This window comes from Rhamphochromis longiceps, linkage group LG17 (genome assembly GCF_057381845.1).
Source record: "Rhamphochromis longiceps isolate RC_006_pf linkage group LG17, R_longiceps_female_GT1.1, whole genome shotgun sequence".
Classification (NCBI taxonomy): domain Eukaryota; kingdom Metazoa; phylum Chordata; class Actinopteri; order Cichliformes; family Cichlidae; genus Rhamphochromis; species Rhamphochromis longiceps.
Window position 1 is genome coordinate 35005195 of NC_140573.1, and position 16411 is coordinate 35021605.

Sequence of the window (16411 nt, forward strand, 5' to 3'; positions counted from 1 at the left end):
GGTTTAACTACAGCCAGCTTGAAGGCCTGTGGTACATAGCCGATTATTAGAGATAGGTTGATCATATTTAAGATTGAAGCATTAATTAATGGCAGGACTTCTTTGAGCAGTTTTGTAGGAATGGGGTCTAAAAGACACGGAGGTTTGGAGGAAATAATTATAGAAGTTAACTCAGAAAGATCAATTGGAGAAAAAGAGTAACTTAACATCAACGGTACTAAAAGTAGCTGTAGATAATATTACATCTGTGGGATGATTATTGGTAATTTTTTCTCTAATGATAAGAATTTTATTTGTGAAGAAGTTCATGAAGTCATTACTAGTTAACGATGGTTGGCTCAAAAGTGCTCTGATTGTTTGTCAGCCTGGCTACAGTGCTGAAGAGAAACCTGGGGTTGTTCTTATTTTCTTCAATCAGTGATGAATAGTAAGATGTTCTGGCTTTGGGGGGGCTTTCTTATAAATCAGCAAAATATTTCTCCAATTATGATGATCCTCTAAATTTGTGACACGCCATTTCCTCTCCAGCTTACGAGTCATCTGCTTTAGGCTACGTGTTTGAGAATTATACCACAGAGTCAGGTACTTCTGATCTGAGACCTTAGTTTTCACAGGAGCTACAGTATCCAGAGTCATATGTAGTGAGGAGGTAAAATTATTATTAACAAGATAATTGACCTCTGTTGGGGTAGCGTTCAGATAGCTGCTCTGCTCTGTGTTGGTACAGGTCATTGAAGATGATAACAGTGGGTGGATTACATTCTTAAACATAGTTACAGCGCTTTCAGAAAGACATCTGTGATAAAGTCTACTCTCCACTGCTGTGTAATCAATTATTGTAAATGTAAATGTTATCAGGAAATGATCAGACAGGAGAGGGTTTTCAGGAAACACTGTTAAATGTTCAGTTTCTATGCCGTATGTTAAAAACAAGATCTAGAGTGTGATTAAAGTGGTGGGTGGGTTCTTTTACATTTTGAGAGAAGCCAATTGAGTCTAATAACAGATTAAATGCCATGTTGAGGCTGTCATTCTTAGCATCTACATGGATGTTAAAATCACCCACAATAATTATTTTATTTGAGCTGAGCACTAAATCAGATAAAAAGTCTGAGAAATCAGAGAGAAACTCTGTGTAAGGCCCAGGTGGACAATAGATGATAACAAATAAGACTGGTTTCTAAAATTTTTCAGCTGGGGTGGACAATGTTAAGCATCAGGCTTTCAAATGAATTAAAAGTCTGTCTTGGTCTTTCATTAATTAATAGGCTGGTGTGAAAAATTGCTGCCACACCGCCCCCTCGGCCTGTGCTTCGAGGTTTCTGGTAGTTAGAATGACTCGGGGGTGTTGATTCATTTAAACTAACATAATCATCCTGCTACAACCAGGTTTCTGTAAGGCAAATCGATTGTTCTTTCTTTGTAATTGTTTATGTTTAAGTTGTTTGTTGCTGGTTTTTATTTTGTTTTTCGTCTGTTTGGGAGCTGACACAGTCTCAAAGGAGATGTTTTTTTTTGGGGGGGGGTAACAGGAGAAGAGAAGCTGCAGAGAGGCGTGTAAGACTGCAACTCTGCTTCCTGGTCCCAACTCTGGATAGTCATATTATGGGGGGTTTAATTAATTTGTCCATATTTCTAGAAATGAGAGCTGCTCCATCCAAAGTGGGATGGATGCCGTCTCTCCTTACAAGACCAGGTTTCCTTCAGAAGGTTTGCCAATTATCTATGAAGCCCACATCGTTTCTGGGACACCACTCAGACAGCCAGCAATTTAAGGAGAACATGCGGCTAAACATGTCACTCCTGGTCTGATTGGGGAGGGGACCAGAGAAAACTACAGAGTCCGACATTGTTTTGGCAAAGTTACACACCGATTCAATATTGATTTTAGTGACCTCCGATTGGCGTAACCGGGTGTCATTACTGCCGACGTGAATTATGATTTTACTGAATTTACGTTTACCCTTAGCCAGCAGTTTTAAATTTCCTTCAATGTCGCCTGCTCTGGCCCCTGGAAGACAATTGACTATGGTTGCCGGTGTCTCTAGCTTCACATGTCTGAGAACAGAATTACCAGAGTTTGACCCCCGACGGGTGTGTCGCCGAGTGGGGAAAAACGGTTAGACATATGTATGAATTTGAGGAGTGGAACCAAAATGCAGACACAAAGGAACGTGAAAGAAAATTTGAATATTAACAGAAAGCAAGCCGTTTATTAATCTCTACTTTTAAGATTAGGCTTCAAACTTTCCTTTTTGCTAAAGCATATAGTTAGGGCTGGATCAGATGACCCTGGATCCTCCCTTAGTTGTGCTGCAGTAGATGTAGGCTGCCAGGGGATTCCCATGAAGCACTGAGTTTTTTCCTTTCCAGTCACCTTTCTCACTCACTGTGTGTTAATAGACCTCTCTGCACTGAATCATACTTGTTATTAATCCACAGCATGTCTTTGTCCTGTCTTCCTTTTCTCACCCCAACTAGTCACAGCAGATGCCCGCCGCTCCCTGAGCCTGGTTCTGCCAGAGGTTTCTTCCTGTTAAAAGGGAGTTTTTCCTTCCCACTGTCGCCAAAGCGCTTGCTCATAGGTGGTCCTATGATTGTTGGGTTTTTCCTCTGTATCTATTATTGTGCAATCTACTGTACAATATAAAGCGCCTTCAGGCGATTGTTGTTGTGATTTGGCGCTATATAAATAAAATTTAATTTAATTAAAAGATTACAAAACAGAAGGCAGAGGTGAAGATAAACAATAACCTAACCTGGGGAAAATATTTTTTATTAAAAAAACAAAAAACAAAAAAACCATGAAACCTGACATGGATACAAAGATACCTGGAACATGGAAACGTGGCACCAAAGACAACAGATGACCTGACACTGAACAAATTAGGACAGGACTTACAGTGGCTTGCAAAAGTATTCGGCCCCCTTTAACTTTCCCACATTTTGTCACATTACAGCCACAAACATGAATCAATTTTATTGGAATTCCACGTGAAAGACCAACACAAAGTGGTGCACACGTGAGAAGTGGAACGAAAATCATACATGATTCCAAACATTTTTTACAAATAAATAACTGAAAAGTGGGGTGTGCGCAATTATTCAGCCCCCTGAGTCAATACTTTGTAGAACCACCTTTTGCTGCAATTGGATTCCATTAAAATTGATTTGTGTCACGGCTGGGAAGGCGAGCCGTGTGGTGTGGAGGAAGGAGGACCCGAGATGCAAGCAGTGGATGAAAATGCTAGTGAAGTTTATTTACAAGGTGTAGTGGCAAACAAGCAGTGGGGCATGACAAATAACTGAAGACACCTAAACTGGGAAGAACTAAAATAACAGACCTGGGAGCATACGACAAAGGGCTGAGAGGCCGAGACGACGACCAGCAGGACACCGAGTAACACAGACTGACACGGAGGAACACAGACAAACCGGCAACAGGCAGGAGAACACACAGGGCTTAAATACACACACCAGTAATCAGGGGATGAGAGACAGGAGGGCAATACGGCTGGGAGGAATCAGAGCTGACGGGACAGGGGAAACGTAAAGTGAACACACTCACATCAGACAGAGACCTTCACAATAAAACAGGAAACTCAGACACGGGGAACCAAACAAGACACAGAACTAAACAGACAGATTCACAAACAGACGGGGTGACACCATAGACAGAGACACAGACTCAGAGGCAGACCAAATATAAGACATAGAACTCAAACAATAATAATAATCATCATCATAATAATAAACTAGAAAATGATAATAAACTAAAAGCGCTAGGTCACCGACCCAGGACCATGACAATTTGTGTTTGTGGCAGTAATGTGACAAAATGTGGAAAAGAGGGACGAATACTTTTGCAAGCCACTGTAAGTACACAGAGAGATAATGAGGGGATGAGGAACAGCTGGGACAAGGGGAAACAAAACTAGACTCATTGCATATAGGACAAGGACTTTCCCAATAAAACAGACATCACAAGGGTAATCTAATAAACAAATGAACTTAGCAAACCTAAAGAACTTATAAACAAACATCGACATCCAAACAAACTAAAACTTAAAACGCTGGGTCAACAGACCCAGGAAAGTGACAGTAAAATCATTTATTATATACATTATACTTATTTTCTTAAATTGCTTATCTATTATCTGTATTTTCACTTGGGGGTCTAGGGGTGCTGCTCTTCTTTTCATGACAAATTAGGACATGTTTATGATAACACACTGACAATATCAGGACAATTTTGGCCTTACTCTATCAGTGAACAGCATGCCCATGCTAACTTAAACTAGACCAGCAAGCTAACCCCATGTGTATTAAGTGTTACTTCAGAATAGGAACCAAACAAATTAACGGAACGAAATTAACTGTAACAGCAGTTTGCAAAACATTGTGACAGTTCTCAAGTGTTCCTACCTCAAATACAGCACGTGTTGCTGTGTTTTTGTTGTTAAATGGACGAGGAGAGACCGTGGCTGGTGAGAGGATGCAGCATTTCGTCAGTGGAGCATAGAACGACGTCTCTGATTGGTCAACAAGTGAGTAAAGATGCATCTGATTGTTCGAAAGCCTCAACCAAAGAGCTGCTGGTCACGGCAAGATACAAACTCGCCGGAGCTCTGCGTGAACGGCACATCCGGGACCTTCAGCACTCAGGAGAGATTTATCTTGACGTATGTATTTACCTTTGATATCCATGATTTCACGCACGCTTCGAGGTAAAGTTGTATGTTTAACAAGCTAATTAATGTTAGCTAAATGGAATGGAAACAACACACAATCGATTTGAATAAAGTTAAAATGGTGCATGATGATAAATGGTAATAAATATACTTTAGCTTTATCTTCAGCAACAGATATTAGAAGTTAAATTTAATTGTTTTTAAATTTCCACTGGAGTTAAAGGGCCTGCGGCCCTCTCTGCATCTGCAACTGCAGAGACAGTCAGTCTAAGCTCTTTTTAAGTGTAGGCTACTGCAACACGCATTTTATTTCAAGATATGTTTTCTGGGATTTAAATGATAATATTAATGTTTTCCTGTTTAGCACAAATCAATGACATTAGTGTTTCAGTAATGGTAGTAAAGTGCACAGTTTACAGTATTTGTCCGTGTATTGGCATGTTAAAATTATTCGTGAAGGTAATTTAATGTCACATTACATTTGCAAAGTGTTTGCACTGGTATATTAGTCTGATTAGCAAATGCATTGTGATTTAAGGCAGAAAAATACTATTTAAAATACCATGTAAAGAAAGTACTGGTTGGTTTTGTCTTGCTGACTTTTCGTCATTTTCTCATGAAGATGTGTACAGGTTGAGCAGATTGAGAGTGAAGAACATGTCAAAAAGAAGACTCAGACTTCGTCCTGAAGCAGAGGCTGCTCACTTTATTTTATCTGGAAGTGACAAGACTTGTTTAAAGGCCCAATGGATCAATGACTATAAAGGTATGTTATATGTTGTTCCTTATGGCTACTGCATGAATATTACCAGAGCTGCAACTAATGTTTATTATAATATTTAATAATATTGTCATGGCCCTGCGACCATGACTCGGTGACTTTGTGTTTATGTTCTTTATTGTTATTACTTTCATTATTATTCATGGCTGTTTTGGGATGGTTTGTGTTTGGGATTTTAGACACTGGGTTCTGGGTTTGTGCTCCCTCTGTTGGTCCCTGGTGTTAGTGTTCCCCTGTCTCATCAGGTTAATCAGGTCCAGCTGTGTCTCCCACCTGTGTGTGACTTCCCAGTGTCTCTCTGTGTATTTATAGTGTGTGTTTGCCTCTGTTCCTCGTCGCGTCGTCTGTGTTCATACCTGGTGTAATCCTCTGCGTGCTCTCCCTGCTGTTCTCCCTTCATGTTCAGGTTTCCCACTCCTCTGTGTAGTTTATCCCAGTTTAGTTTCGTCCTTAGTTCTGTTTGCCATCTCCACTTTGTGTTTGATATTATCAATAAATCACCCTCACACCTGAATAAGTGCTGCGTTTTGGGTCCTCCTTCCACTCTCCACACGGCCGCTGCCCCGGACCGTGACAAATATATAACAATTGCTTCAGTTTCCCTGAGGGAACCTCCCAAAGCTAGCTAGCTATCTATCTATCATCTAGATTAAAAAATGTTTTATATTTTCATGTATTTGAAATTTGTTGCCAACTATTTTAATAATTGTTTTTTTTATTATTAGCATTTATTTATTGTATCAACTCATTTGTTGCAGCCCTGAACGTAAGCATCTAGATCAGGGGTGCCCAATCCCGGTCCTCGAGAGCTACCGTCCTGCAGCTTTTAGATGCATCCTTGTTCCCACACACCTGAATCAAATGGTTTGATCTCTTCAGCATGCCATCATGTTTGGCAAAGGCCTGATAACAAGCCATTCATTTGATTCAGGTGTGTGGGAACAAGGATGCATCTAAAAGCTGCAGGACAGTAGCTCTCGAGGACCGGGATTGGGCACCCCTGATCTAGATGTTCCCCTCACAATTAAAACATTTTGTGATTGTTTGTTCTGCATATGTTTTGTCAGTGGCTGATCAGCTGCAGTAAACCTGATTTGGATTGTATTACTTAACGCTACTTATTGAACATCTTGTATTAGGACGTGGTGTATTTGCCTCTGAACCAATTGAAAAGGGATCCTTTGTGGTCGAGTACCGTGGGGAGCTTATCTCAGAACATGAACGGGACAAGCGGCAGAAAAAGTACACAGAAAAGCAAACTGCTTTCCTATTTGATTTTAAATGGAAAAATAGCACATGATGGTAAGTAAAGGCATATACAATATCAGTTGTTCTTTACAACATTATGTTTTTAGTGAACAAAACATATGTTCTTTTCTTCACTTTTAGCATTGATGCCTCCCGTGAAGACGACTCACTTGGCCGGCTGGTTAATGATGACCACAAGTACCCAAACTGCAAGATGAAACAGCTGGCAGTCCAGGATAAACCTCATCTCTGCTTGTTTGCTATTGAAAATATCCAAGCGGAGAGTGAAATCACCTATGACTATGGAGAATCTATGTGGCCATGGCGAGCTCTGGTAAGTAAATCCTCTTCATAGATTGTGCAGTACAGGGAATGTTAAATATTAGTAGATGAAAAGATAGATATTATTCTAGTTATGAAGACCAGAGTAGATCAGTGCAGGGTTTTATTGACAAAATTTGATATTTTTGTCCTTTTACACATGTTTTTGTCCATTTAACCTGAAGCTGATCAGTTTACATGATTGGATTTCTGGGGAAATAGATGGCTTTACATCAGTGTTGGGTTTAGAGCTTTTATTGACAACAGCAGGACAAGTTAGAAGTCAGGAACATGAACTCTACATGTGTTCAGTCGTCATGTCCTCATATTGTTTCAAGCTGTGAAGAACATGAGTGTGTTTCAGAATATATATATCTTTGCAGCAGTTACGATAATAATGTGCTGTTTGCACGATGAGCACTGCTGCTCTTTCTCAGCAAGAGCCTCCCCGAAATTGACCGTGCGCTTTGTGTTGTCCGTACGCGCATCTGTGCATTTCGTGGCGTCTGTGCAGAAATGACTCGCAAGACAAGGCTGCAAACTATTCTCACAGACTTCAAATGTGCACTTGAATCCAAGAAGATAGAAAAGGATCTCTCTCTGTCTCTCCCCCAGCTCTGCTGACTTGCCACTGAGAGAGTAACAACTGCCCCTCCCCCCTCTGCTCTGCAAACAGGTGGCTGTTTTTGCACCCCTCCCCCCTCTGCTCTGCAAACACGTGGCTGCTTTTGCACCCCTCCACTCACTTGCTCAGAGCCAGTGTGTGCAAAGTGGAGCAACATAACACTGACAGAGGTTCAGAGAAGGGAAAAAAAACAAAAAACGGAGCAGGCTGCCGTTGTTCACTTCAAGAAGGCGGCTCTATAGGCTGTTTTGTTTGCGACCGACACACAGTATAAATATATTCTCAATCACATTCACACCACTCTGTTATATCAGTTCCACTACATCAAGACTATTTTATGGTGGTGAGCTGTTTTATTGTCATGTATTTTGCATAGTAAGATAACCATGTCCTGCATTCAAAACCACTGAAAATGTCTATGGTGGTGCTGTACCTAATATTTTGCTCATTTGATCCAAAACCTATTTTTCCTTTATTTTGAAGGCTGAGGCTTAGATCCATTAGGTATTCACGAGAAAGGCATCATCACATGTCAGGATTACAGTATATCGAAAATATGTGATTATAATGGGAGTCAATGGGACCCAAAATGGTACGAGGAACACAGGAGGTAACACTTATGTGAATCTCCTTTGCTATATACCACACCATAGAGGGGATCATTGAATTTTAAAAATAATCCTAAAATGCACCTCATGGCCAAGTTTCATGCAACTAGTCTTTAAAATGATTGATATATTGAGAATCAAAAATCCAAAGGGTCCCTATTTTGACTTAAACCCTCCGAGGGTTTTAAAGCATCAATTTGGTCTTTATTCCAATTAAATTTAATATTTTTGTCCTTTTACACATGTTTTTGTCCATTTAACCTGAAGCTGATCAGTTTACATGATTGGATTTCTGGGGAAATAGATGGCTTTACATCAGTGTTGGGTTTAGAGCTTTTATTGACAACAGCAGGACAAGTTAGAAGTCAGGAACATGAACTCTACATGTGTTCAGTCGTCATGTCCTCATATTGTTTCAAGCTGTGAAGAACATGAGTGTGTTTCAGAATACGTCCTCATATGGTTGGACCAACAACTCTAGTGTGTGTGTGTTACACTGTCCTCATATTGTTGGGTAGCAGAACTGTACTGTGTTAAGTTTCTATAGAATCTGGCATAAGGAAGTCAGATCCTTCTGTAATAATGTTCACTGAAACAAGTATGATCTGTAGTTAATGAGCTAGTCAGCATTTGTAGTACAGAATGTTTCTGACATTATATTGTTGTCTTTTGTTGCAGACACCAAGTGTTGAGACCCTGTCCCAACCTCCTACAGACCAAGAAGTGAGTGACAAATCCACTTCATTCCTCCAACAGGTTACGCATAAATTTTTGTATTTGGAATCAAGTATATGAGTCAGTTGGGCCTAGTGCATAAATGAAATGCACTTTGATTGTATTAAAACAATCAGTTTGAGTGAAAGTTTCCCAAAATCAACATTAGCATTAGGAGAAGGAAATTGGCTATACCAGTTGTTAGTCCAAACTTTCCCTTTAAAGCATCAATTTGGTCTTTATTCCAATTAAATTTAATATTTTTGTCCTTTTACACATGTTTTTGTCCATTTAACCTGAAGCTGATCAGTTTACATGATTGGATTTCTGGGGAAATAGATGGCTTTACATCAGTGTTGGGTTTAGAGCTTTTATTGACAACAGCAGGACAAGTTAGAAGTCAGGAACATGAACTCTACATGTGTTCAGTCGTCATGTCCTCATATTGTTTCAAGCTGTGAAGAACATGAGTGTGTTTCAGAATACGTCCTCATATGGTTGGACCAACAACTCTAGTGTGTGTGTGTTACACTGTCCTCATATTGTTGGGTAGCAGAACTGTACTGTGTTAAGTTTCTATAGAATCTGGCATAAGGAAGTCAGATCCTTCTGTAATAATGTTCACTGAAACAAGTATGATCTGTAGTTAATGAGCTAGTCAGCATTTGTAGTACAGAATGTTTCTGACATTATATTGTTGTCTTTTGTTGCAGACACCAAGTGTTGAGACCCTGTCCCAACCTCCTACAGACCAAGAAGTGAGTGACAAATCCACTTCATTCCTCCAACAGGTTACGCATAAATTTTTGTATTTGGAATCAAGTATATGAGTCAGTTGGGCCTAGTGCATAAATGAAATGCACTTTGATTGTATTAAAACAATCAGTTTGAGTGAAAGTTTCCCAAAATCAACATTAGCATTAGGAGAAGGAAATTAGCTATACCAGTTGTTAGTCCAAACTTTCCCTTTAAAGCATCAATTTGGTCTTTATTCCAATTAAATTTAATATTTTTGTCCTTTTACACATGTTTTTGTCCATTTAACCTGAAGCTGATCAGTTTACATGATTGGATTTCTGGGGAAATAGATGGCTTTACATCAGTGTTGGGTTTAGAGCTTTTATTGACAACAGCAGGACAAGTTAGAAGTCAGGAACATGAACTCTACATGTGTTCAGTCGTCATGTCCTCATATTGTTTCAAGCTGTGAAGAACATGAGTGTGTTTCAGAATACGTCCTCATATGGTTGGACCAACAACTCTAGTGTGTGTGTGTTACACTGTCCTCATATTGTTGGGTAGCAGAACTGTACTGTGTTAAGTTTCTATAGAATCTGGCATAAGGAAGTCAGATCCTTCTGTAATAATGTTCACTGAAACAAGTATGATCTGTAGTTAATGAGCTAGTCAGCATTTGTAGTACAGAATGTTTCTGACATTATATTGTTGTCTTTTGTTGCAGACACCAAGTGTTGTGACCCTGTCCCAACCTCCTACAGACCAAGAAGTGAGTGACAAATCCACTTCATTCCTCCAACAGGTTACGCATAAATTTTTGTATTTGGAATCAAGTATATGAGTCAGTTGGGCCTAGTGCATAAATGAAATGCACTTTGATTGTATTAAAACAATCAGTTTGAGTGAAAGTTTCCCAAAATCAACATTAGCATTAGGAGAAGGAAATTAGCTATACCAGTTGTTAGTCCAAACTTTCCCTTTAAAGCATCAATTTGGTCTTTATTCCAATTAAATTTAATATTTTTGTCCTTTTACACATGTTTTTGTCCATTTAACCTGAAGCTGATCAGTTTACATGATTGGATTTCTGGGGAAATAGATGGCTTTACATCAGTGTTGGGTTTAGAGCTTTTATTGACAACAGCAGGACAAGTTGGAAGTCAGGAACATGAACTCTACATGTGTTCAGTCGTCATGTCCTCATATTGTTTCAAGCTGTGAAGAACATGAGTGTGTTTCAGAATACGTCCTCATATGGTTGGACCAACAACTCTAGTGTGTGTGTTACACTGTCCTCATATTGTTGGGTAGCAGAACTGTACTGTGTTAAGTTTCTATAATATCTAGAATAAGGAACTCAGATCCTCCTGTCAATAATGTTCACTAATGTATCTGTGACATATATGTGAACTCAATGCAGCCTTTCATCTCAGCAAATATAATTAATGATTGACAGGGTTCACAAATGAATTTTCACCCAAGATTTTATGTCAAAATGACATGACACAAAGTGTGTGATATGTATGTTAAATCATTCTCACTATTAAGTTACAATGCATTGTTTTTCATTTCTTAACCTACTAGCAATGTTTTTTACAGTATACTGAATTGCATAATAATTTTGAGTTAGTTTTCAAATGAATTATAATTACAAACATTGAATTTGTTACGTTTCATGTAAGGCCAGACAAAAATCTCGAGTTCTCACCTTTCACCAGACAGCTACCTCAGAGCAGGTAAGCCAGCTGCCTTTTTCTTCTTCATTCAAATTGTTTATGCTATGTAATTATGCATATTTACTACATGAATGCATTTTCATCAAGTCATGGATTGCAGAATGTTCTGCTACTGGAGGGGGAATGACATTCTAGCTATTAATAAATACAAAGATGCTTTTTCTCCATTTTCGTTCAGATCTCTACTGATGAATTCTCAGATTGTACGGATTATGAAGATAAAGACTATTTCCCAGATTCATGTGGCAGTTCCTCTGACACAAGTCTCCATAGTGTGGACATGAAAATCACAGAATGTGTGGTTCCCCAAAATACGTTAAATGACATGGCATTGGAGACGGCTTCAGGACACAGTGGGAAGATCACCAGTTCAGAGAAACCTACAACATTTAGTTTGTCACTGAGAAGTAGCAGTCACAGTACTTCGGTAACAAGCCGCAGTTTTGATTCATCAGGGGTCACATCACCTAAAAACAGCTCCATAAAAGTCCTACCTTTGCCAAACACGGAAAGACAAAGCAAGTACAACAAGAAGCAATACTGTCTATATTGTAAAAAGGCCATTGCTAAATTGGCAAGGCACCTTGAATCTGCCCACGGTAATGTGCCGGAAGTTGCAAGCGCCTTCAGTTATGATAAAAGATCCTGCAAAAGAAGAGATTTGTTGCGCTCTATTAAGAAGAGGGGAAACTTTAACCATAATGCTACTGTGGCAACTTCTGGTGCTGGAGAAATGGTTGCTTGTCGAAGACCCACTACTGCAACAGGATCTGAGGACTACCGTCATTGTAAATTTTGTCAAGGACTATATGCAAGAAATTGCCTTTGGAGGCATGTGAGAAGGTGCCCTCAGAGGTTTAATGAGGAAGCTCCCTCTGGGCAAAGACGGATGCATCTGCAATTACCGAAACCTGATCAAGTTCATGAAGCTGTATGGAAGATTGCTTGTGAAATGAATCAGGATGACATTTCCTTTGTAGTAACGAGTGAAAGAGACATTCTTAGCCTTGGTGAGTCACTGTACAATGGCAGAAAACCAAATGAGAAAAGGAATGATTACATACGCCAAAAAATGAGAGAGATCGCAAGGTTATTGATAACCGCCAGAGCTATGACACCTTTGAAGAGCACAGAAGACCTTGTTATGCCTACTAACTTTCCCCATGTCATACAAGCAGTCAGAGCTGTTGCTGGTTATGAGCAGGAGAGCAACTCATATAAAACCCCATCCTTGGCTTTGAAATTGGGACACAGTTTGGCTAAAGTTGCAAGCATTGTGCAGTGTAAAGCCATCATTGCAAATCGCTATGATGTTGCAGAGTCAGCCAAGCAGTTTGCCACTCTGTATGAAAAAAAGTGGTCAGAGTCCATTTCAGCTGCTGCATTGGGCACACTTCAACAAGCCAAATGGAATAAACCACAGATTTTGCCATTTACACAGGATGTGTCACTGCTGCATAAGTTTCTTGCTACTAAGTCCGCAATGTACATGAAGGACCTTGAGGAAAAACCCAACAGCACAACCTTCGGAAATCTTGCTCAAGTGACTTTGACGCAGGTAGTGCTATTTAACAGAAAAAGGCAAGGAGAAGTTTCAAAAATGGAGCTCCAGGTTTTTACATCCCGGAATCGCACAGAGTTGAATCCTGACATTATGATCGGCCTAACTGAGTTTGAAAGGAAACTTGCAAAGCACTTTGACAGAGTTGAGATTCGTGGTAAAAGATCAAGAATGGTACCTGTGCTTCTCACACCTGACATGATCACTGCAATGGAGCTCCTCGCAAAAGCCAGAAGTGAGTGTCAAGTCCACACAGAGAATGTGTACTTGTTTGCACGCCCAGGTGTCCTTTCCCATTACAGAGGCTCTGACTGCTTTCGCAAGTATGCAAATAAATGTGGTGCAAAGTACCCAGAGGCCCTTACCTCAACAAGATTGCGGAAACAAGTTGCCACTTTGTCCACAGTACTAAATCTAAAAGAAAATGAAATGGATCAACTTGCCACCTTTCTCGGACACGACATCCGTGTCCATCGAGAATTCTACCGGCTTCCAGAGAGTACCCTGCAGCTTGCAAAAGTCAGCAAACTGTTGATTGCAATGGAGAAAGGAAAACTGTCTGACCTGCAGGGGAAAGGGCTGGATGACATCGTGATCAATCCTGATGGTGAATTCTTTTTCTTTCTTTTTTTTTTGAAACATAGTTATCTTTGAATATAACATTTGTGAATGTTCAGCAGATTCTAATATAAATATTTTGTCTTGATTATTTTTCCCCAACAAGATGAAGCAGTTACAAGTGATGATGATTCCAGTGGAGAAACCATCACTGACCCTCAACAACACAAAGGTATCTTGACTTGCCCAGTGTGTGATAATATCTTTAAGTTATGAGACTGGAGACAGTTAATAGGTTCATGTCATGTTAGATGGGCTTAAGGGACAGCAGTATATAAATTAGACAGAATGGTAGACACCATTCATTAATATGGTACTAAAAGATCTGGATACATTGAAGTCTGGCAAAATGCATAAATAAGCAATACAAAGGCAAATATTAAATATAAGGATTAGGAGGTCCACTTCTGTGAGATTAGGCACACAAGTTGAGAGGTAGTGCATGCAAGTAATGTGTTTCTAGGGAGATGCCTGAGTATTGATGAGTATTATTAGTAGATTATGTTCACATGTAAAATATTCATATCAAATGTAAAATTACACACTGCCCAATGCTGACTTTGCCTACAATGCAAACAAAAAATGCATTAATTCTCATATTTCACTGTTACTTTTCAAAGGCTCAAGGACCAAGAATTCTGGGAACCAAAGCCACACACTTTACTCAGCTTCCCTGGACAATATGGAGGGCGCTTCTGCCTCAACCACCCTGGACAATATGGAGGGCGCTTCTGCCTCAACCACCCTGGACAACATGGAGGGCGCTTCTGCCTCAACCACCCTGGACAACATGGAGGGCGCTTCTGCCTCAACCACCCTGGACAATATGGAGGGCGCTTCTGCCTCAACCACCCTGGACAATATGGAGGGCGCTTCTGCCTCAACCACCCTGGACAGCAAAAACATCAGCAACACTGCACCAGGAAAGGGTAAAGGTACCCATATACAAAATGTTTTAAGTGAATATACTTGTTATCAATGGACATGTTTATTCTTTTCAGGCATGACACTATTCAGAGCTTTTATCATAAATCATTTCATCTTATTTGATTCCCAGCAGAACACAGCACTTCAAATGGTTCATTCCAAGCATCCTTAAAGGAGCAATAAGCAATATCTTTTCACTGCTAGGTGTGCTGTTTTGCACTGCCTGTAAACCAAACCAAAGTCTATGGCTGGAGATCAACACAGAGAGAGGGATTGTGACTTCATGCTGTACTCCAGATGAAATTACACCTCTAATTATTCACATAGCCATTTTTAATTCCTTCAACCTAAGTATGATGAATTGTGCTTATTGCTCCTTTAAAGTGCTCCAGTAGAAAGCAAGGTTTAAGAACATTTTGTATTCACATTAGAAACTAGAATATTTTCTCTCTTATCTTACATTCGCATTAAGATATATATTTTTTGTTTCCATTTATGACAGCTGGGAAGGCAAGGTGCAAGTGGACAGATGATGAAGTAAAGGCTGTTGAGCGGCACTTACTTCATTTCATAACAAGCTGCAAAGTACCTGGCAAAAAGGAATGTGACTCCTGCATCCAAGCAGAGCCGGCAGCTCTGAAAGGCAGAGACTGGGTTGCCATAAAGTATTACATCCACAACAGGATCGTAGCATTGAAAAGAAAGATGAATAAATAAAATTACAAAATGCAGGTTCAGGAATGCTGCATCAGTTAAAATTAACTTGATTTTCATTTTTATTTTTTTTTTAATTTTTGACTTTGTCTGTTGGGTTAGTAATGACTAAGTTACTCAGTCCTTTCTCCTGGTTTTTGCCATCATAAGTTAATACTCAAGGGAGATAGTTTGTTACTCTCAGTTATTTCAGTATTGCAGGTCACTCAGTTATTTCAGTATTACAGGTCTCTGCATTGCATTGTTTATACCCATAAATCTGTTTATTATGGGTGCATTTTGTAATTAAAAAATAAGAAAGGCAGAAAATGTTCCATGTTTTTATTCACATAAACATTCACTGCAAAATTAATGCAATACAATATTAAGACTTAAAAAGTAGACTGACCACATTTTTGAGCTATGTCTCTTTTTAAGTCTCTATACAGCTCAGATTTACTGTGTTGTATTAACACATGAATGTCTGATATTTCTGTCAGAAGTTACCCGACTGGTGAGCATTACTATTGTGCATCCATGCCTATTATATTGTAATCTCAAAAGGAGCCAAGCTGAAAATACAGACCCTACCCTTACCTGGTCCTTATAAGTCATGTATACTTGAAAATTATGTGTGTATCCATGGGCTTCACAATTCACCTAAACATGAAATATCAGTGTGTGTGACCTTATGGTACTCATAAGTCACATAAACCTGACAGTGTCCTCATAAGTAGCAGTAAATTCAGGTTTGACCAAAATTTAACCCTAGCCAAAATCTCAACAGATGGGCGTGTTCCTGGAAGCATGGGTCAAATTTTTTTGTGATTCCCATGCCTCTAGGACCTTCAGAAAGGCACGTTCCCATTTGTCACATTTTTGTCATAGGTACTGATATATCATGAAAACACGTATGTGTGTGTGTGTGTGTGTGTGTGTGTGTGTGTGTGTGTGTGTGTGTGGCAGGTTTCCTATCATAAAAAAATAAATAAATAAACTCCGAAGTCCAATGTTTGTCATAGACTGCTTTAAATAATTGTTCAAGTAAAATAAATGGAATCAATTGCTCAAATGAATTCATTGAAAGCATATTCACAGATATCAGAGCTGGACTTCAGTCTGCATATGTATTATTCATCAGGTGATGTAA

The 16411-nt window shown here is 39.5% G+C and overlaps 1 protein-coding gene across 1 annotated transcript; it reads left to right on the top strand.

Moving 5' to 3' along the window:
- The first annotated feature begins 6834 nt into the window (after positions 1–6834).
- LOC146650066 (uncharacterized) lies at positions 6835–15604 on the top strand. The gene is made up of 9 exons (XM_085385850.1): positions 6835–7054; positions 8953–9030; positions 9702–9779; positions 10451–10528; positions 11409–11462; positions 11641–13630; positions 13748–13813; positions 14262–14576; positions 15071–15604. Exons 1-9 carry the CDS (start codon positions 6935–6937, stop codon positions 15283–15285), a joined length of 2994 nt encoding a protein of 997 aa, XP_085241976.1. The 5' UTR covers positions 6835–6934; the 3' UTR covers positions 15286–15604.
- The last annotated feature ends 807 nt before the right edge of the window (positions 15605–16411 follow it).